Below are 23,246 nucleotides of genomic sequence, written 5' to 3' on the forward strand. Positions count from 1 at the left end.
GCTCATTTGCAAATGTTATGATCAGTGAAGATTAAAGACAAAATCCACTCTAAAAACAATTCATAGTAGTTTGTTTTCCCTTCGTAAGGAGAGTTTTGTGCAGCAAACTGTGGCTAAAGCAAGTCTTAATTTTTCATTCATGGTTTCCAGAGGATAAGATTCATCCTGTAGGTCCCTTTTCTTTTGATCTTGTACCATCATCAGTTTTTTTGCTAATGTTAGCATGGCAACATGGTCAGCCAAGACGGTGAACTTGGTAAATATCACATGCTAATTGTCAGCATGTTAACATGGTCCATGTGATAATGTGAGCATTCTGATGTTAGCATTTAGCTCAAAGCAAATCCAAAGAGTAGCTAATAAGACGACTGTAGACTCTTTGTCCTGTTGATTATTATTGTAGAAAAATGATTCAAGAAAATCTTCCTCTTATAAATTTAGAAACACTTTTAAAATGAATTAAGGGAACATTCAGTAGTGATGTTACCTATTGATAATAAACGTCTGTTTTTAGTCATTTCTAACTTTCCAATTTTTTTTTAAATAATTTAACATGGGAAATCTTTAATAGCAGACCATAGTAGATGCATTGACTTTGCTTTTTGTTGTTGAGATGATGCACCTGATCTGTCCAAACAGAAGTCCGTGGCGGTGTATCTGTTTCTCGTCCATTGATTGGACCTGGATATTTGCAGGATTCACCCAGTGACAGTCCCTGTGGTGCTCCTTGAGTTCAGAGAAGTTGAGAAATGCCAGCACAGCTCCACACCATGTCAAAGTCCACTGGGCTCTCTCTTGACAACATTAATACTTAATAACTGTGCGCTGAATTCTTCATGAAGCTTGAATATTGATTTTGTTTTCAATGGTGTGAATTCATTTGTCCTGTTTGCTTATTTTGGCGACGACATGTTTGGAACTGTGTGTAAATGCCATCCTCTCTTCACATGCACCTCCTCACCTTCTTCTTGGGCTTTCATTTCTCTCTCCCAACATTGTCCTAACTCAATTTATGACTGTATGGCAGGGCCTTGTGTGAATTTGGTTAACCATTGGTTTCTTTTGTTTTTCTGGATTCAGTCCTGCTTCCCATGTTTGGTTACCTTCTTTCTTTACAGAAAACATATAACATTTATTTCATAGCGATATATAGAATGGCTTAAATAAATTATAGTAATGTATCTATTTTCTTCATTGACTTGGAAGGCAAAGCTCAATTTATTATGAGATAAGATATTAATTTGAACTGATCTGAGGTTAATTTGAGCTGAAATTCAAGTAAAAGACAAGTTATATGTTGTATCAAAAACAATATATTCAAGTTCATTTAATATGTTTAATGGCATATATGTTGTTTTTAAAAAATAATTTTGAAGAAAATGATCATAACATCTTTGGTGTAGTGTTGAGGCTGCTTGAGAGGTGGATCTAGGGGAAGATAAAAGCCCGACACAGACCAGGTAAACACAGAGTCTCTCAGATGAGTACCGATATAAAGTATTATGTATTATAGTCATTGCCACGGTTCATTTATGGTTGTTTTGTTTTACAAGGGTCATAACTTGCTTTAACCTACGACATTTATATTATTGAATTTATATATACTGAGGCCCATTTTTCAAAACATCAGCGCATTTGAGACTGATTGACTCCTTTCCCACTTTCTACTTTCATTCACATCCATATGATAAGACAGCCTACTTGAAACCTTCCTTTACTCAATCCATCACACTGAATGTTTATGCCCGAATCAATTTGGTCCAGATTTATTTTTGACACATAGTCATGTAGTTACAAGCAGGAACTGTTTAGAAAACTATTACTTATTGGAGCAAAAAAGATATAACCTGGAGCACCTGATGAGAGCTGTCTGCTGCAAATCACTGGGAAAGAAAACTCTGCAGACAAGACCTGCTGAGATAGAAAATGCAGCACAGTGAGAACTATAGAGTAAATCATGTCATTTCCTGTATTCAAAAGCTTGATGAGTATATCAGAAATCTTGGATGGTGTCGTATTCAAGCATTTGATGCTGTCATTAGGACACTAATGGCAATTCAATGTCATAGAAATCCCACATGAATGGGGGGAAAATACACAAGAAAGACAGCATTTCCCTGTTCATCTAGACTAGATTGAACTTTAGGTTGCCTTTTCATGAGGGTAGATGACCACAGGGGAAGGTGACCTTACTGATATTAAAACAAAATGCATCGAATAACCTGAAGTGTCATTTGTAAAATGGTCAGCTAAGCACTTGTGGTTAATTTATGGCGATCCATATCGGACAAAATCCATGTGGTGCCTGGCAATCAAGCCGATTTAAAGTGCAGAGATTAGAGAAGGATATCAGATTAATGACACAGATGTTGGTCAATGAGTCACATACTGAATATATCACAACAATCTCCTCTGCCAGATGAGCCAAGCAGCCAGTTCACTGATTGCTGCATTGATTCAAAAGTACTTCAAGGTGAAAATGTTACCTGGGGTATTTTGAGGATTGGTGAGAGTTTGCAGCAGCATAAAAATAACGTAGAGATCATGGACCACTCTGTTGCATAAACCAGAGCAGAGAGTAGCCTGCAAACATCATTTTCTGGACATTTCTTTAGCTAATTAAGTAATTAATTAAGAATATTAAACAGCAAAATAACTGAACTGCAAATGTTTTTTGGTTATTTTGTCTTGCACACCCTTCAAACACACGGCAACAATTGTCTTATTTCCCCTAAGACCTTTTTATTCATTTAATAATAAGAAACTATTCATTATAAACAATGCCATTTTGTTGACTGCAAAATAAATGACTTGAAAAGTGTTCAGTGGCCTGAAACAGAAGCATTGTATTCATTGTACACAGCACAGACTGTATTTAAAGATGACTGACATGCCACCTCCCCAAAGGTGAGCTGGAGCCAAAGCATCGTAATCGCCACCTGGTGGCTGGCTGCAGTATGAGTTATAAATCCAGCCTCCTCCATGTTAGTGGATAGCACATGGACCAAATTTAAAGGCAAAGTACAAATCAAACAAATTTTTCTCAAAGATGGTTTCTGCCATTTTCTATATTTCGTATTACACTAATATTTGTCCAAGTGCTAAATTCCTGCAAAGTTTGGTTGTAATTAGTAAGTTAATGGTATAAAATGGGTTAAAAAGTTAGTATTCACAGCTGAGACTGACTCACGATTTGCGGAGCGTGTGTATCGTTGGGACCTCGATACCACAGCTCCATCCCCAGATAGCTACTGCGCAGACTCTGGCTCCAAACGTGCAAGATGGCCGCGCTCGCCAGATCACGGATATTTCAGCCTCATTTCTGGATTGTGTGGAAGTAGTGGAAGCTCGCTGTCCATCTTTATATTTATCTATGGTTCACACCAGATGAGCTTCTGTAATTGGATTGATTAAGATGCCATCTTGGAAATGAATCCAGTTCTCTTAAAAAATTAATCCGTTAAGCTCATTGCAAACAATCAGAGCAAAGTTATTTATTCACCAAGTTACACTAGATAATTAGACATCACTCGCACTAATTAACTTTACATTTAGACGTGCTGCTGGAACAGAAGACACACCCATTCTCCAAATCAGTCTCAATCTTAAATTCCACCCACCAACCACAGCCTGAATCATTCATCTAATCCTTCCATAATGAGAAAACAGATTTTTTTCAACCTTTCATGCAAGGATTTTGGTAAACACTTCTGGATACATGGTCCTGTTGAGGAGAACATTGGGTTCCAGCACCTTGTAGAGTTGGATGATTGCACACGTACACTAATAATAATCATACTGATTTTTCTGGATAATCCTCTAAGCAAAAATATCCCCAAGCATAGACGACACTACTAACAGGCTGGAGGGAGGCTCATCTTCCCCAAAATGCTCATGGAAATGTTTCATTGAAATTTGTTGTGATTTACTTGCAGATTGTTATTCAGGCTGTAGAGATGTAAGGTTGTATTAATACCTGCACCCACCCAAGCTGTTAGAGAGTCAATTAGCACCGGCCAAACTCCAATAATATGGGTTAATCAACCACCCGAACCTCCTGAAATATAAAGTTTAATGTGATTAAAGCAGTAAAGTAGTCTGCATTGATTGATGAAGATCGATTCTAGCAATATCTGTCGCTCACAGCTGCTTTACACTGCATTACAAGCTTCTCCTTCAGGTCTTCCAGGTAATCCATGCAGCCATATGAAGGCAACAGGACACATTTTAATGAATCCACACACTTTATTTCAGCTCTTTTATCCTGTGCATCATGAAGTTGCTGACGTTTTTCATCAGTGTTTCATTCCAGAAAGGCTTCACAGTGCTCATACTGTCACATTCAATTTTTACATTTTACAGTACACACTGCTTGCCTGGTTTTAGTATCAAAACTTCGGGGGCAGCGCAGAGAGTTGTTTGGAAACAATGACGTAGACCCTCACAACCGCTTGCTGATTGGGTCTTTTCAGTCACAACATCGCCTTCGCTGATTCGTCAGGCTAGTATCGCATGACCGCCATCCCGGGAGAAATCAGCCGAATTGAAAACATTGTAGTATGGATGTAGCCTGAGTGTTTCAGCGAGTAAAGACTGACCAGATGCAACATCGTTACTCTGAAGACAAATGAAGTGAAAACCAATTGGGAGCATAAACATTTGCTTTGTGTTTGTGATTCATTGCCTTTGCCCTGGTGTTCATTAACTTTTTCTTTCGTAATAGATGGAGTAACTGAAAATCATAAAAAAAAGGGCTTGTTGTTTCCAGTGATATATTCTCCAAGGCACAGACAAGTTCAGTGATCCAAGACCCATGCTGATGAAGTGAAGTGTATAGGGAAAACACACATACAGAATTAAAAGCACTGCATGGAGTAAAAAAAAGAAAGTATCTATTTTTAAACACACCAAGACTTCACTGAGAAGTTCTTTCACTTCTCTATCTGTGTGTTTGCTATTGCTCCCGTAACTTGTAACTTATTTAAGCTGCTCCCTCTCTTAACATGAGAGTTCTGCTCTGTTTTTTCACTCTTGAATTACTTTGTAGTGAGGAGAACTCTGTGTTTTCACTACTGTTGCACAGCAACAGTTTGTTACTCCTGGTACTGGCTGATCAGCCGACCAGATGGCGACCAGAACAACCAATGTGTGTTGAACAATGGTCATCAGGAGGATGATACACAGAGGAACACAGTGATGAGGGAAGAGCTGGATCCAAACAACAAAGACTGATGGAGAAGAGCATATCTTCCTTTAATCATCATGACATGAAATTGGTGAACAATAATATAGATGAGTTAGTAGCTCCAGTGGGAAACTTACTGTTGTGCTCTATACAAAGACATGGTTACAGGGAGATTCTCTGGATCCCAGCGCTGCCACTGACAGGAACAAACCCATTAGCAAAGAACAAACGAGGCGTCATGCTTGTTTCTCTTATTAACAACATATGGTGCCACCTTGGACACGTAACTGTTAAGGAACAGTTCTGCAGTTGTGGACGTCGGCTGAGTAGGTGTTGAGAGCATTCGAGAGGATGTGGTCACGTGTGCCAGACGACCTCTTAATGTGGTCTGAGTGATCGCATCTCAGGACGCATTTGGATCTTTTCAGATCAGTGTGGGCGCTGACCACTTGTGATCGGATCACTCAGGACGGATGTTGATACAAGGTCTGAACTCTGGTCTTTGCAGTCATGTGACACATTATTGTTTGCACTTTAATATTTGTATGGTGTATTTATCATTATTAGTCAAAATAGATTAGTCAAGTTTTTCTGATTATGAAAAGCAGATACAGCCAAAGTTAGACAATAGATGTGAACCAAGTTGATACATGAGAAGGATATTGGATTTAGTATGATATGAAGTTTCCATGAGGAGGTTTACAGTACTATCAGCTAAATGAAAGACACACACACAAAAACAGAAATAAACATCAGTGACACATTGACTTAGAGCCTTTTGTCATAACAATAGTCTGTGTGGACAGAGTTTGTATTTCTGAAGGGGAGATTGTTTTACTAAAGAGTGTTCGAGCTGAAAAGAAACAAAACACATGCAAGTTATCAGTGAATTGATATTGTTTAACACTATCACTTTCCTACGGTCATGTAGCTATGGACCAGTGGAATCAGTGGCATCAAAGTATTAGTACTGTTTGAAGAAGAAAAGAACTGTCACAAACAAGAGCAGTGAGACGAGTTGTAGATAGACAGAGCACATGGCGGCAGATGGCTGCGGTAAACAGAATTATAGTTTGATGAGGATAAAGTCCATACTGAATTATTGACTCGTGACGACGTGACACTGATCTCATTGCAGATATTTATTGTGTGAATGGGAATCCCATTACCCACACTCATTCTGCACCATTTCCACTGCTCATAGCACAATGGATTTCCCTACTCATCAAGTCACAGGATGCTGTGCTAAATGAGGGGGCAGTGTGGGAGTTTCAGGAGGCGGCTGCAGGACATTTTACTGACATCCGTCTTTTCATCTTCAGATATTTTCCCCTTTAATAGTTAAGATACAAGGAACTGGGACATCATTCATTTCAAACACTGTCTGTACTTCATGAGCTACGATGTTTGGTTTTGGTGAGAATTTGAGGAGTATGTGCAAAGTCCGAAGTCGTGCACATAAGTCAAGAGGCTGCTCAGGAAAAGAGGTTTGATCAAATGTATTGTTTTTTTCCTAAGGGCCAGTGACATCAGTGGAAAGTAACTTTAAAGAATGGTTAAAGTAGAAGTAAGTAGAAGAAGAAAATAGTTACAGGTGGTTAGACGGAGGAGAAGGGGGTGTTAGTAGAAGGAAGGAGAACAAGTTAAGCAGAGAGAGAAAGTGAGAAAGTTAAACAAAAGGAGGAGTGATGGTCAAAGAGACCATAGGACCTTGGAGGCATTGTAAACAAATAAACACATAATCTCTCTTTTCAGGCTCACTCTTCAATCTCTCACACACACACACACACACAGATACACGTACACACCGTCAGAAATACCAATAAAATTCTCAATTTCTCTGTTTGCCCTCTAGAGAGAGCCTTTGAACAGAGCAGATTCATCTTGTATGCCCTGACCTCCAGCTTCCTTGCTCACTTCCCCATGGAGCTCGCACTCGCCACTTCTTCAAACACACACACACACACACACACACACACAGGCACGCACACGCACGCACACACAGGGCAGATGGAAGCAAATGTAAACACATTGAGACAAAACCTCCACAAGCAGCGACACACCTGTTGTATTTGCAGTTTCTCTGCTTCGATCTATCTATAGGGGTTTTTCCACTCATAAAGGCATAAGCCCTAATGCATAGAGGAGGATATAGAAGGTATTGATCTATGCAGTACAGCCTCCCTCACAGCCAGCTCCAGATCCGATTTCTGTGTGCACCTCTGTTCACATCACATCCCGGCTCTTTTGCTGTGTGTTTTTCTCACTTGGGTGAAAAAAAAGACATTTTTAATAGGGTCAATGTGAAGTGTGTTGTTTGTTTGCAAATGCACGTGCACTACAGTATACACAGGGCATACATACCAGAACCTGTTTTACAGGACTTTAGAAACATGCTTCACAGAGGGAAATGAAAATAAAACACTTCAGCCTGATGATTAAGATCACACCAATAAAAGTATGGATCTGAACTTTGAGACTCAATACATCATTATGATTACTTACAGTCTAGTTGTGCAGAAGCCGTTAGAGAGAGGTGTTCACAGTCGGCCTTGCACTGAGCTTAAGTGAGAATCTTCCTTCCACTTTTTAATGATAAAGCCATTCCATCGCTGCAACTTATATGCAAATGAAATATGGTCTGTATTTATGTTGCACTCAAAATGCCATTCATTCACACACACACATTCATACTGTGCATCCATATGTGAAGCATTTCCTGTGTCACTTCACAGCCAACAGGGGTAATTCAGGGTTCAGTGTCTTGCCTAAGGGCCCTTCGGCACACGGATCGGGGGAGACTGGGATCCAACTGCCAAACTTTTGGTTAGTAGGTGACCCACCCTACCTCCTGAGCTGCAGCCATCCCACGTGTGCTTATTGGGGAGTAAAAAGATGTTTTAGAACACAAAACATATAATGAGGTCAATCTGGTAAAGATATTTGAACAGATATATATATAATGTAAATATATAAAAAAAACATTAATACATTTTTTTCCAGTTGATAGCATAGGCAGCTAGCTAGTAGCTAGTAGACTGCAAGCTTACTCACCTGGTTACTTAAAATACTTGATCTGTTACACTAGTCAAATGAAAATATTGGTATATTACACCTGGGTCTTATCTTGATAGCCATCATTTCTATCAGTTGATTATAGTTAATTAATTTGTACTGAGGAGAATAATATCGACGTAACATCGTGAGAATGAGTCCAATGTAACAGAACATTATTTTTATTTTTTATTTTGCTTTTCACTTCTTCTCCAAATATACTAGCTGCGTCATTTACATTAATGTTTGCTGGCCAGCCATCTTCTGCTTTTCTTGCCTTTACTGGAGAATAACTACATTTGTGTCTGTCCCTCAGTAAAATAGCAATAAACACATCTTTAAAAAAAATGCTCTATGGCACCTCTGATGGTAAAAAAACAGGCACAACATCTCCATCTGGACTTGTGACTTGTGTTTTTAAATGCACTTGTTATTTTGTCGTAACCGTTTTAGTGTGAGTTGTTTATGGAAATATGGATGTGCTAAGACTCTGATTTATGTAGATTCTGTGGAGGGAGCGTGTACAGTGAATTAAATAATAGTACATTCTGTTCATTATCTCGTTCTGTCAGCACAGAGACGGAACTTATTTTTATGGTTCAATACGACCCAGCCTGAAGCCTCGTATTCAACATGGCTCAGGAAAACTCCAGGCTGCTGCGACCAGCTGCCTCTCAACACTGCCTCTGTGTTTGGGTAGCTTGGGCCACCTCGCAGTAAATGAGGACCACTGCAGTCGGGGCAGGAAACTGAACCAGTGACCTTGTTTTTGCCAATTCACTGCCTCTCTAACATCAAACTCTCTCTGCGGCAGTCAGCTACATGTGTCTCCTGCCAAAAGACTGTCCCTCAGGTTTTTTTATTTCCTAATATTATGTCTTCTCTTGATGGCTGTCATTTAAAGCCATAATGCCACTCTTAGAATGAAACGGTGAATCTCTTGAAACAATTTCATCTTATAAATCTGTCTGACACAGGAGTTGTGGTAAGGACGACATGTTGACAGTAAATGAATATTGATTTTCCCTCTTGCAGTGTGCAGCTGGTTTCTGGCTGAGTGAGTTTACTCTCAGAGTTGTCAGAGGGTGGGCTGTTTAATGGAGTGTTATCAATTCACAGGGAGTTTGAGTGTCGTCTGTTGGTGTGCTTACATGATGGATTGGCTGCTGGCTGTTAGTTGTGATGTAGGAGCAGGATGTGTGGATTTAAAAGAAAAGCAGAGGTGGATGGAGAGGGGGAGACGGGAGCAGTGCGTGTTTAAAAGATGTCATGGAATTGTTTAAGATCACAGACTTTCTTTTTATGGTGAAGTCTTACATCAGATTAATAGGATTTGAGCAGCCGGCGTATTTATAGTGCTGCCAGTTAAAATCGTTTGCGGTACTTGATTGCTGCTGTTCTCAAATGTGATTAAAGGCAGCTCTTTGTGCGGTCTGTGCAAAAACAGATTTGAAGATGGGGAATGACTCCGAAAATAATTCAGTCAGGATTAATAAGTGACACACGTGAAAATGATTAAATATGATCTCGACATTTTATCTTCTACAAGTTGCTCCTTTAGCAGTTGGAAAGAAGAACTGAACATTTATTTGAGAAAAAGGCTTTGAATTAAAGGGGAAAAGAGACTAAGTCAGGACCATGTATATGGTCGAAGAGTCTAATTAAGATGTAGTGAAAACTGTTTTGAAACTCTGATCAGCATATCCATGGTGTACTATAGTGTCAGCCAGCCCTTTATGTTTGCTTCTCTCTTCTCTCTGTGCTCACATATACAGTGTCTTACTACAGCTGGATTCCCTACACAGATGTTCTCATTTACATGTTTTACTGATGTATGAAATAATGACATGGCCCATTTAAACTAGAGGTTAACCAGCAGGCACTTCCTAGTCAGTTTCAAGCTGCTGCTCTGCATCGCTAAAAAAAAGGCGTGAAGAACGTGAAGACGAGCTGCACTGGGTTCACTGCTGTTTTGAGGGGAAGCTAGAAGGGACACAGCTTCTTCTCTTATTTTAGCCATTTTGACAAATGAACCCCAGACAATGTCGAAAGTTGCCCTTTCACATGCAGCACAGTCCAGAGATTGTCATTATGAGATGTGTTCTCATCTTATGGAAATACGCAGTGAATTCTCTGCACACTGACCAACTCCATTCTCACATCTGCTCAGTCGGACAAACCGCAGACCTTGTACCAGGGAGAACAGGTTTAAGTCGATTTATTGTCTGATTCAACCATACACTGTATATAAAGATAGATGACGTGTCTCCACATCCTCCCACTATCTACTAAATGGAGATAAAATATTGAATATGCACGTCACCATCTTGTGCATTTGGAGCGAGAGCACTTGAATATACATCAGTGTGCTAAGACCAGCCTAAAATAACCAAAACCATCTGTCAAAAAATGGATCTGACGAGTACTTTGACTTTTTCATTTGGCCCATATCCCATCTACTAACATGGAGGAGGCTGCCAGCCACCAGGTGGCGATCAAAAAGTTTTGGCTCTGGCCAGTACTGTCATCCATCTTTATATAGGACTACACAGACTATGAGTTTGACTGATTCCTACATTTGCGTTCACACACACAGCTCCTCCGGGTAGTGTCTTGAAAAGTTCAGGGTTACAATATGCTTGAAAGCAGCTTTCATGTCTCACACAACACTCATCCTCCGTCTGGGTAACAAACCTCTGCTCTGCCTCTCTTCCACTGAACAGAGTAGATGCAAAGAGAAGTGTGCCTCTCGCTCTCAGGGCCGAGCTGGTGATTCAACTTAAAGTAGCGAAAGTTTATCCAAAGAGTCTCTAGATTTGTCCTTTTGCGACTTTTTGTAAAGCAGTGGCCAAATAATGGCACAGGGTTATATATGTGTGTATGTGTGTGTGTGTGTGTGTGTGTGTGTGTGTGTGTGTGTGTGTGTGTGCGTGTGTGCGTGCGTGTGCGTGTGTGTGTGTATAAAGCAGGTTATTAAAGGCTAGTGAATTGTGAAGTGTTGACTAAGGCAACAGGAGACGGGAGACAGGACACAGGATTTATTGTTCATGTGAAAAGGTCACAGCAATGCTTGAGTGGGAAAAACATGCCAGTGGGATGAAGCCTGTATCTGTATCTGCTGCTCACTGTCTGCAATAAACCCACAAATCAAAAGCTATCACTTTGTATAAGCTTCTCCACTTGTTTTCTCTCTTGCACGCATTTTTAATTAGCATCCATACCTCTTGCAATGTTAGAGTAATGTATCATGAGAATAATTCTGATTTTAAAGCTAATGGGAGCGTAAGTAGCTCTCATGAAAGGTCAGGCCATTAATTGACGGTGCTTCCACTGACCTGGGCAGCATCTTTGAAGCTTATTGAATTTAGAACCAAACACTGTCCCAGTGACTGCAGTGGCTATTGTCTAAAGGTTCTTTGCTGCCTACAAGGTCTGTCATGTAATCACAGTGTTATAAATACCAGATAATGGTGCGAAGGACTGAGGCTGTGAATCAGAATTATAATTTCAGTTAGGTGAATATTAGACTGATATATATATACTGTATCTCCAATGAATCAATTGCTTTCAGTCCGAAACATTCCTGTAATGATACTAATGTTAAGCAGGATTACATCCGTCATTTTGCCCTTGATATGCGTGATTTTCACGGTATCATCCCATTAAATCAGGTGTGCTCTGAAGCTAACAGTCTGTTAGCATCATTTGGCCAATTGCTTTGACGAACCTCAACAACTTTGCTCCGCTGTGGTGTCACTAGACACAGTGGGCAGAAGAATGAGGGGTTGTTGGTATATAACAATGTTTTGAGGGGAAGTATAAAGTGCAGCTGTCCCCCGCCCCCAATAGATTAAAACCTTTTGTTGGAAAGACTCCAAGCATCATTATCAGATGAAACCCAGACAAATTACCACATTTGACCTCACTTTTTGTCTGCAAATGATGCTCAAGGCTTACTCCATTAAATAATAACTCTCTCTGTGGCCATGCCTTAATTGGCTGAAGGATCTTTTAATTGAATTTAATTTAATATGTACTGCTAATGCCCGCACTGATTAAACCTCCACTACTGTCTGTCTCAACCACAGTGCTGCTGCTGGGCATTTTCCTCTACACCCGCTGGAGGAGCTACAAAGGGCTGAAGGAGGGTGTTTACCACGTCTCAGCGCACCACGACGGGTGGGAGGACATCCGAGAGAATGTCCTCAACTATGACGAGGAGGGAGGCGGGGAGGAAGATCAGGTACAACCCCCACACGTACACTCACACACGTGTACTCACTATTAAAATGCTTTTATACTTGCACTTGCATGAAGGTGAATTATTTTTCAACGACACAATTCGTAAGGCTTCTATCGGTTTTGATTATTTTGGAAATACTTACATAGCAGTGCATGCAGTGGATTCACTGTGTGTGTGTGTGTGTGTGTGTGTGTGTGTGTGTGTGTGTGTGTGTGTGTGTGTGCACACCCTAGCGTTTTAATTAGGCCCACGCAAAATCAAACAGCCACTGTAATCCACAAGTACTCAACAGTCCTCAAGCGCTTGTATAATATTGAGGCTTTGATCGAAAAACAAACACACATAGCCAAAATTGGGAAAAAATACCGTCACACACAGGTTGTTATCACACCTGGTATCCAAAAGCCCTCAAGGTCTTGTTCCCCGTACTTTAAATCACCTGCAGTCAAACATACAAAGCAAACACACACACACACACACACACACACACACACACACACACACACACACACACAGATCCCCTATAGCAGAGCAGATGCTGTAGTTAATTCTCAAGGGTCCTGTTTGAAAGCTCTCTTGAGGAATAAAAACAGCACTTTCCACTCATCACATAATCAGTTTTACAAAGCGACCCACACCTCCTCTGTGTGTATCGTCTCTTCCTCTTCCTCCTCCTCCCACATCCCCCTGTTTTTCAGTTTTTTTTTTCTTCCTTTTCATCTCTGCTGCCTTGGTTACAGTTTTGGTGCAATCACATTAGCGCTCAAGAGACTGAATACAGTGGGTGTGAGTGTTAAGCCCAATTCCTGAGGCGATGTAGATATCAAGTGCTGTGATGGGTCCACTTGGTAGCGTCGCTGCCGCTTTTGTATTGAGTTGAAGGAACAAAGCCAGACGACGTCCTTCTTTTCTTCGTTGCAGTTCTTTAAGAAAAACTAATTGCTCTTCAACATCTATCAGCTGCAACTCCGACATGATCCGCTGAGTAACACTCGCCATTGCTCTGAATTAAACAGAGACACCAGAGAAGTTGTAAATAAGCGGACCAGAAACCGGAAGACACTCAACACCAGCATAGAAACTGTACCACCACTAGTGTCTCAGCGGTGTAATTGCAGCGCGACTCACACACACACCTTCAGGCAACTATGAATGCTCGGCCCCGTGCATCGGTTACGTTTGTAGGTTACGTGCATGTAGCTTTGACGCAGGAGCAGGAATTGGGCTTAAAGGCGTCTACTAGTATACCCCGATTCACCAGTGTAAGAGGGATGGATGTCTTAATCCCCTCCACTCATATGTTTTATCTCCTCTGCCTCACACACACACACACACACACACACACACACACACACACACACACACACACACACACACACACACACACACAGTCTACTCAGATGTATGATAATTCTGTGAGACAGTAAATGGAGATAGATTTGAAACTTAAACAGCTGAAACGTTCACAGTGAAGGAAATGGGGAGAGCTGATTGTTTTTCACCTCTCTTTTCGTTTCTTCTCTCTCACTGCCACATTTCATTTTTTTACTGCCTTTCTACCCAAAACATTCAGTCTTTCTCTCCTTTCTCTCCTTCACAGCCTCTGTGCTAACTGGGACTCTTTCTCTGCTTTTTGCATGTGTGTATGTGACTGTCTGTGTGTTTATTTGAGTGTCCAGAATGCCTATGACATGGCAGAGCTGCAGAAGTCCCTCCAGCCGAGCCCGGCCCAGTCCGTCCAGTACTGCCGCTCCAGAGCCCTGCACCACCCTCCTCCTCCCCACCACCACCACCACATGCTACACCAGGCGCCCCCTGCCCCGCCCTCCACGCAGCCGCTGGACTCCCACAGTCGGACAGCCAGCTCCACCACCCTGCCCCCCTCAGCAGCCTCCACCTCCTCCACCGCCACCACCACCACCAGCATCCGCAGGGATGTCCCCCCTGCCAGGCTCCCGGCCCAGGGCCAGGCCCGGCCCTCCCAGCTGGCGCGTCGCTCCCTGTCCTTCTCCAGCCAGGACCTGGCACGCTACCTGTGCGAGATCATCCGTGATGCCGACCAGCATCCAGACACTGGGCCTTTCGACTCCCTGCAGGTCTTCTCCACTGAGGGAGGGGGCTCGCCCGCCGGGTCCCTAAGCTCCTTCAGCTCGGCGGGGCTGGATGGGGGCAGTGGCGGGGATGGAGGAGGGGAGGCGAGAAGAGAGGAGACACTCGGGGAGTGGGGGCCTCGCTTTGAGAAGCTGCGGGCCTTGTATGAGCGCGCGGAGGCCAGCGACCTCTGAGTTTGGGCGTACACAGACCCCAACTGATAGGACCTTGAAAACCGGCCCGCCTGAAACAATCAATTAGCTGGCACTTAGCGGTGACCGAGGCGGAAAATCAGCGAGAGGCTGAGTGACAGAGAGAGACTCCCAGCACTCGCTGACAACTTATATGGAAGGTGTTGTATTTACTGGATGATGAGGCCTGTCAATCAACGCGGTGGCTTAACGGACAGATGAAAGTGTCCCTCTGAAAACAGCCTGTCGCTCTGTGCTCCCTCCACCTCGGACAACAATTTTGTAGGAGCAGACTTTATCAAACCTGCCAGTCAGGTTAAAGGCTTCAGAACACAACCCTCCACCACGAATACTCACCATGATGGAGCTTAGATTCACTGTCGGGAAAAAATCGATTAAAAAACCCAATTTCCTCTGTTTTCTAACTCTAACATTGTGAGCTGCTCTGGACTAAAATGTGACTCTAAAAACATTTTGGCCGAGTTTTACATAAAATGTATTTTTAGCACCTTGTTGCTGAATTGAATCTTTGTAAATAAAGAGAGGACAGTATATTCCACACTGCACCGTTACATGATGAAGCAGTGAAAATGAGTGGGATCCTTCTGAGTAGCCCTTATGATACAGTTTGGATTTTCACTATATAGTGGACACATGGTGTTCTCACTGCCTGGCTGTACACAGCTTCTATCAATGTTTGTAAGAGAAAAAGTGCTTCAGCCGTCACTGGGTGATTTTCGTATTTTTTTTTTTTTTGGTAATGTGTCTTTCGCTGAGTTGAGTAATTCTGTATTGGTTGGGTGTTTCAAGTTTCAAAGCTCCGTGGGTTGTAAGACATCAAGCTTTCTACTTACTACTGCACCCTCGTGTTCATTTGATTTCCTTTTCTCGTTCCCGCTCCTCCGCTGCTCGTTCCTCCTCACCCAGGGGAGGGTGCACCAAAATTCAAACAGCTTTGTTACAAAGAAATGGGACTGGACGTGCGGGCCGCAGGAGGGAGGAAACGCTTGCTCTGTTGCGCTGCTCCATGCACACTCTTCATCAGGCAGACCAAATGGGGTTTTATCTTCACAGACGGTTGCTCGGTAGAATACAAACAAACGACAAATGGCTTTCCAAGGTGTCTACTCAATAATTACAAATGGTAGGAAGAGGATGATTTAATGTGGAATGATTATACATATATAGTTCTGACCTGTGATACCTGTGCCATTCGCATTTCGAACACACTCTTATGCATTGTCCCTTGCTAAATTCATATTCACTTTCACTCGGCTGAAAGTGTGTCATAATCGTGATTGTGGGGAATTGGACTGAGAAAATTGCAGAGAAATAACACTGCAATTACAATCCGAGCTGTGAGCACTGTGGCAAGCGTTCCTCCGGTCTACCCTCCTCGTCACATCAGGGTGATGGATCTTATTTTTCACCCCTCTCCACTTCACAAAGAAGGGACTTCCTGCTGTTGTGGAAACATTAAGAAAAAGGACAAAAAAAGAAAGAGGCAAAGAACAATAATAAAGCGGGGGGGGGGGGGGGGGAAGGACCTGTTCTTTTCACCTTTGATAAGAGAGATGATTACAGGGTAGAGGGTTGAATCAGAGAGTGAATGAGCGAGGGAGGAATCATCTTAACAAGTGCCTGGCTCTGTGGTGAAATGTGCCACTGGTGCACCATGGAGCTCAGTGGCTCCGCAGGGAGCTGTAGAGAGGGGACAGATGCTGGGAGAAATGGTTTTCTGCAGGAACGGTTTGTTGCACAGCAAATGGCATAAATACACGAGTCCTCACCCCCAACAACAACCCACCCCCTCATCCCCCTTTCTTCAAGCAAGCATCACCAAAAAAAATAAAATAAAAAAAAGCTAACCTGGCTTCTCCTGGCATTTCAGGTGGTCTGTTCCGCTGGAAGCAGCAGCAGCACCTTCATCGTGCTCTTTTTGTTTCATTCGTCTTCACATTGGCAGAGCCGAGCCTGTTGGCAGAGAGCATTCAAAGGGTAGGAATGTGTGAAAACACGTCAGGCCACTAAGCCTAATAGGAGCTGATGGCTTGCTGTCACACTTGGGAAAAAAACCCAAAGGGATTGCGGGTACTTAAAAAAAAAAAAAAAAAAAAAAAAAGTCCACAGAGTTGATTCCCAGATTGTGGCTTTCCAGAAACGTGCTATTTTCTGGAAAGCCACGGCAACAATGTGGATTTTGGAAATAAGAGACTTGGCTGTCAGGCGAGGGTGCAGCACACTGTGGGATGACACCTGATAGTGAGACACAGGCTTCTTTTCTTTTTAATAGAGAGTATGCATTTCCTAGGCAGGGATGTTTTCTATTCTCCTGTAGTGTGAGGCTGAGCCACACAGAGTGGTGGGGGATGAAGATGCTTCATGCCTCACTTTCTCCTCTCTGCAGCTGTGCAGAGCAGCAGCTCAATTCCCATCTCCATTCATTTGTACCATAAAGCAGCTTCCTAAATGTCGTGTTCTGGGTGCAGACCTGTTGTGAACATAGTTAATGTTTTTACCTCATTTGTAAATACAGAGATGGATCAGTTACAATTATCGCTGTTTGCCGAGAAAAGCACCATAAGTTTAAAATGTGCAGCTTCTAAGACAAAATGAAAAGAATCTAACCGGACATATCTTTCTTATCATCATGATGGTGATGAGCTTTGGACAGTTATGTAAGTGTTTTGTATTTGCTTTGATCATTTCCTTTCCTCAATAAATTCTTTTATTTGCACCAGTGACTGTGCTGCATCATGACTGCATCTGTAAAGGAAGGGAGAAAATGAAGGTTCTGACCAAACATACTGAAAAAGAAATACTTTTATTGGTCATACTGCCATTGAACATAGATGTGTCTAATAACTACCACTGGCATTGAAAAACTCAGGTTATCTTACATATCACTTCCACCAGTACTTTGCTTGGCACGAAAACAGTTTTGTTTGGGTTGTAAACATTCACTAGTGTGTTTGATGTCTGATATGAAAAATGTCCTCCAGTAGAAAACCCAGCTGAACAACATGAGTTAAGTGAAGTAAAAAAAAAAAAAGCAGATCAAAATAGAGGAAATAGCCAAAGGCACTCACAAACATACGATATCATATTTTTTATTTAAACCCAGACGTCATCTGTTTCCACTCAGACCGTACCTGTATCAGTGCCTGTGCTCAAGATGATAATGTTCAGGGTCACAAGGTGCAACCGTTTCCTGTCTGTCACTTCTGGAGTAACAGTGTGAGCGCAGGATAAAGTGGTCTGTCAACACACACGCTATGAAAACCCTTACACTCCCTGTGGAAATGTCACATTCACAAATAGTTGCAATGTTTTTAAATGGCACAGACTCAGCGAGAAGCCTCTGTATCGATGCTCCGAGTAAACAACTTGTCTAAGGATGGCACATGCAGTTGGTCAGAAATATAAATCCTCTTTTTTACTTTCATCAACATTTAAATCTGAGCCAGTCAGCAGTATATATATAACCAGGTAATGAGATGAATGACATGTTTGGCAAATGAGAAATCGATCAGTCTCAGTTCTTCCTTCTGCTTGTGATAATAAACTGCAATAATACAAACACATTAAAACCACCAACCAAATACTGTTTAGGTCACACATGTGCAAAACCAACTCTGACCTGTGATAACAGAAACAACCTACTCTCGCCTTCTTTCTCTAAAATGATTAATTTCTGAGACAAAAAGCCAGAATTCAAGTGGCTGCATTTGTTTCAGCAACATGTACTCGTTCTTTCCAACGAGGCTCAGTGTGGTGTTGAGCTGAATTCTATGTGCACACAACTTAATGGCTTTCTTCATCTCACTTTCATTACGGAAACCATAGTCAGACAGCACGTCTCCGAATGAACTACTAATCCCAATATGTATGGAAATTAACAATGGTGAAAAAAAATTACATTAGTACACTCTTATTAGGCAAACATAATGGAATCACTTCGTTCAAATAAAGCAATCAGACATCTTCTAAATTTAACATCCAATATGAAGGCGAGGGGGGGGCAAGCGCCGCCGTTTCGCACTGATCTGATTGGTATGCATTACGATGTGGCTGCGCGGCTAACAACACGTTACGAAAAGCCCCACAACAACTCGGCAGGAGTGTTCGTGCATCTGCGAAGGTGTGGATTATCAAAGACACAGGTCCTTATTAACAAGTGTACAAGTGTGTGTGTGTGTCATTCCCACATAACGGCCCATTGTAGCAGGCGACATCAAGTGGCCGATCAATAATTATCGACATAGTACCAGCCGCTCAATCACCTCCCCTCCGCTCCCTTTCATTTGAGAGAAGAAAAACAAAACCAGGGAGAGGTTGAGATCATTACGAATCCATGTTCTGATGTGCCTCTCATCCCTCGTCTGCTGCTGTTTAAACATGAGCCTTTTCCCTGTCCTCCCCTCTCCTCCCTCTATTTCCTCTCCAACCACAAAGCCTCAGTTTGATATGCAAGTGTTGGCCCTCTCCCTTACAAACTATTTTGGATTGCGGCGGAGAATCAGCGTCGTTGTTAGCCTGCTGCAATTTCCTCGCCACTTACATTATTCATGTGTGATTGTGGCTGCGTGTGTGCGAGACAGAGAGAGAACAGAGAGGGAAAAGGTTGTGGCTGCTGCTGATGAGAATCACAGAGCCTACAGGAGAAAGAAACGGGGAAAAAAACACATGACAGCAATCACAACAACAACACTGTCACAACTATCACTTGGTACCAGCTTTGACCTCGGTTTTTACAGCAGAAACACATTTAGGCAGCGAGGGAACCTGTTTCCACCCAGGCCAGAATCGAAACTAACAAAAATTATTTCTGTCTTGTTTTTCGGGGGAATTGAGAACATCTATCACTGCGGAGTCAAATGTGCTCACGCAATGTGCTCTTCCTTTTAAAAATTAACCCAAATTCGGGAAGATACTGGAATAAGCATTTCGTTGTGTCTGATCTGTGACGGAGATAGTAGTTTGACAACACAGTACACAGTCAGGTTCAACGCCAGGAAATGTTCACACATGAACAACGCAGCAGGACATTCTCCGCTCAGGCACGTTCACAACACAGGTTTAGGTGTTGAGATGAGGGGAATGCATCTTAATTCTGCTGTGGAGATCGTGTGTTTTTGTTTACAGCACATTCGACTCGAATCTCAAAGTCTTTTCAAGGTGACATCTTTGTCGGTGTCTTCTACATCTATGGCTCCACTTTTTCTCCCGGAGACGTTTGTATTCTTTTTGTTTGTTTTTTTGGGTTTCACATCATGCGGTGTGTTAGAAACTTCAACAGGCCCGCTCGCTCACTGTGAATCCTCTGGAGAATCTCCTGCTGTGTTCTCACATGGGCTCATCTGGACATTTCCCATAGTTTGTACTCCGGGGCTGGAGTAAAAAGAGCAACTGGCGCGGACATTTGCGTTGCCCCTTCGAATGACTTCAGGAGATTATCTGGTTCTCAGTGCATGTGTGAAAGCCGCTCTAGTAAGTGGACCTTGAGTTGGGATGATATTGTTACATCCAATGTCAAGAGTAACATTTGCACTTTTAAATGAACACAAATGATCAGTCCTAAACATGCTGTGGATGAAATCATAGTGACAAACCAGGAACATTTAGAATATAATAAATTCATCACAGTGGCTCTTTCACCATCTTTACTGCATTTTGTGGGATGGCAGAGCCGCAGAGTCCAAAATGGTCTCCTCTGTCAAGAAAAACTGCTCAACAAGCATTAGTAATACTAGAAACGTGGTAACTATTGTATTGTCCTATTAGCCACCAAGCTACATAGGCAGTTTGCTTGTTCTGTCTTGAATAAAACTCTTTATTGAATGAATTGTAATATCTGGGACTAATTGTCAGTCCAGAGAAAAGACTCAGGGTATTGTGACTGACTAGTGCAAGTCTTAGCTAGCTAATTGGTTAGACGTTAGCTCATTAAGCTATGCTAGCTCACAAAGAAGCCCTTCGAGAAAGTAACAAGATTTTAGAACAAAATATTTTTACATCACTTTCTGGTGTGACCAGGCCTTAACAATCAGATTATCTCTAAGGTCACTACAGTGCTTCCTTAGTTTTATTGTCTAATGTTGGGATAAGAAGAAAGAGCCCATTGCTTCAGTTTGGATCCACACTTTGCAAATACAGCAATTTCACTAACTGGCAGTGTGAATTTCCACCACTGCAGTGGCTCTAACTTGAACTTTCATAACAGAAAAACTGTTAAAGACGGTTGGGTTCCTATAGTGAGCTCCATCGGGGATCTAGCTCAAACTCGTTGAACATATTTGTTGAGATCAACAAAATCTTTTGGCAATTCTTCGATTTTCTCCTCATATTTCAACTGGTAAAGAAGATCTCAACAGAAAACACTGTATGTAATATACTTCATGAAAAATGCTCTCTTCATCAGTATGTGTTGAGTATTTCATTGTCAAATATTTATAGTTAACCTAAAAAAATAAACGTGCTTTTGAACCCCAAACCAATTATTCTAATAACTCAGGAGTACAGGAGCAATGACTTTCATCCTACTTTCATGATGCCCTGTGTGGAAATGGCAATAATGACTTCATATGACACTAAATCATTAGTGGTTAGTTGCTCCAGACTCTGCCTGTTGCCAATTGTTTCTGTCTCTTTTTATCTGTACCGGTGAGAGCTGGGAGGAGAGCAGGTGGACGGGTGGAGGCAGAAACAACCCAAAGCAGGACTCTCTACAGATGCTCCCACACTCCACTAACTAAAACAATGCAGCCCCAAGCTTGAACTGGCTCACCGCTCCATCACCACAGTTCACAGAGCCGTGTGTTAAAAAATAATGGGCATGATCACAGCTGGGCACTGTGCAGAGAGGAGACAGAAAAACAGCGAGGATTCAGTGCTTTTATCTCCTCTTCTCCTCCGTCTCTCTCCTCTCTGGCCTCTGACGGGGGGGGTTCTTACAGCCCTGCTCCTTCTATTGAGTCGCACTGGGCTCTGACAAAGTCTTGGCACTTTTCTTGCGTTTCTTCTTGACCCGGTACACGTGGAAGGTTTTGTTCTGGAATGTTCTGGTGAACAGAGTGGTGTAATCTGCTGGGTCCGTCTTGATGGCCTCGCAAAACCGAGGGTGGGAGGCGGGGACAAGGTCTGGGTCATTCTCTCCAGGTCCATCCATGATCTGATGGTACAGAGAACAGCAGCAAGAAAGGCAGAATGTTACCACTGATGTATATTTGTAACGGGCTATGAGTTAATCAATAAATTCTCAACATATTTTAAGGTGAATAAATGTAAATAAATACCAGTAACAAGGTGATCAACAGTTAAAGCGTTTCACTCTGTGCTCCTGTCAGGTGGATCTAGCAGACAAAGCATTAAGGCTACGTCCACACTTGTGTAAAACAAGATAGAGCTTCCTGCAGATAAGCTTTTTAGCTCTTTACAAGGAATCATCTCCGACCATACTAAGAATTAAACTGCACAGCCTGCACCTCCAGACTTAAGTCTAGTTTAGGTGCTTGACAACACCACAGTAGTCTGGACATCAGGTGTAAATAAAGCAAGACCTATTAGTCTAAAAAACTGTCTTAACAAAATAAAATAAATTCGGCTCCCGTACTGCAACTTCATAAACTTCAACTACACACACAAAAGATGAGTCAGACAACACTAGCAATAAACCCTAGAATTTTTTTTTAGGTTTATCAAAACAGTAATTATTTTTGGCAGTATCCAAACAAACAACTAAACATTGAATAAGATCAGCAGTATTATAGGAACAATTTTTGTTTTGTCCTTGATGGTCTAGTGATGGTCACATATACAAACTTTTAATTAACCTACAAAATTGAATGCCATGGAATTGGAGGCGTTAGTGGAAGAGGCAAACAAACATGTTGTTGAGCTACAGCAAAGAAATATGAATATAACTCAAAGAAATGCGATATGGGAGAGTATCTGCGAGAAAGTAAATGCTGTGGGTAAAGCAAAAACCGATGAAATTAAGAGAAGATGGCAGGACATAAGAAGAAGAACAAAAGAAAAAATAGCTCATAATAACACCTCGGCAAAAACAGGTGGGGGGGGCCGGTGGAAGAGATGCCTCTGACCAATATAGCCCAGGAAGCGAGAGCTGTGTTCTCTATGGCACGAGCGCTCAGGCGCAATTATTTTCAGGCTTTGTAAATCACAATGCGTGTGCTAAATTAAAGTATTTGCATCTACTCCTCCCCTACTGTGCACACGTGTAGAAACGCCCGATAATGCCTATTCATTAAGGCAAGCGTACTAAATGGACAGCGCGTGTTATTCTGCACGCAATCCTCAGTGCGCACCGTTAGTAGATCAGCTTGCATGTTTTTTTTGTGGGTGAAATCTAGTTTGCACATGTTTCACACGCGCAAACCTTTAGTAGATCAGGGCCTAAGTAAATAATACCCTTCAAAAAGGCATCAAACATTCACTTAGAGTTGATAGGAACCTAAGACTC

The 23,246-nt window shown here is 42.1% G+C and overlaps 2 protein-coding genes across 5 annotated transcripts in view; one reads left to right on the forward strand and one right to left on the reverse strand.

Moving 5' to 3' along the window:
- Window positions 1-18,328, forward strand: part of si:ch211-186j3.6 (neural-cadherin) — a 292,082-nt gene extending 273,754 nt beyond the window's left edge. Inside the window, exons 36-37 of the mRNA XM_034570740.1 lie at window positions 12,328-12,482; window positions 14,162-18,328. Coding sequence (XP_034426631.1) covers window positions 12,328-12,482; window positions 14,162-14,767 — 761 coding nt within the window. The 3' untranslated portion in view covers window positions 14,768-18,328. The remainder of the gene's footprint in view (window positions 1-12,327; window positions 12,483-14,161) is intronic.
- The window catches only part of dpy19l3 (dpy-19 like C-mannosyltransferase 3), a 51,337-nt gene continuing 45,660 nt past the window's right edge, over window positions 17,570-23,246 (reverse strand). For all 4 annotated transcript variants that reach the window (XM_034571002.1, XM_034570993.1, XM_034570983.1 and 1 more), the window contains one exon: window positions 17,570-21,935. In XM_034571002.1, coding sequence (XP_034426893.1) covers window positions 21,732-21,935 — 204 coding nt within the window. In that variant the 3' untranslated portion in view covers window positions 17,570-21,731. The remainder of the gene's footprint in view (window positions 21,936-23,246) is intronic.

The sequence above is a fragment of the Hippoglossus hippoglossus genome, chromosome 3 (assembly GCF_009819705.1).
Source record: "Hippoglossus hippoglossus isolate fHipHip1 chromosome 3, fHipHip1.pri, whole genome shotgun sequence".
Classification (NCBI taxonomy): domain Eukaryota; kingdom Metazoa; phylum Chordata; class Actinopteri; order Pleuronectiformes; family Pleuronectidae; genus Hippoglossus; species Hippoglossus hippoglossus.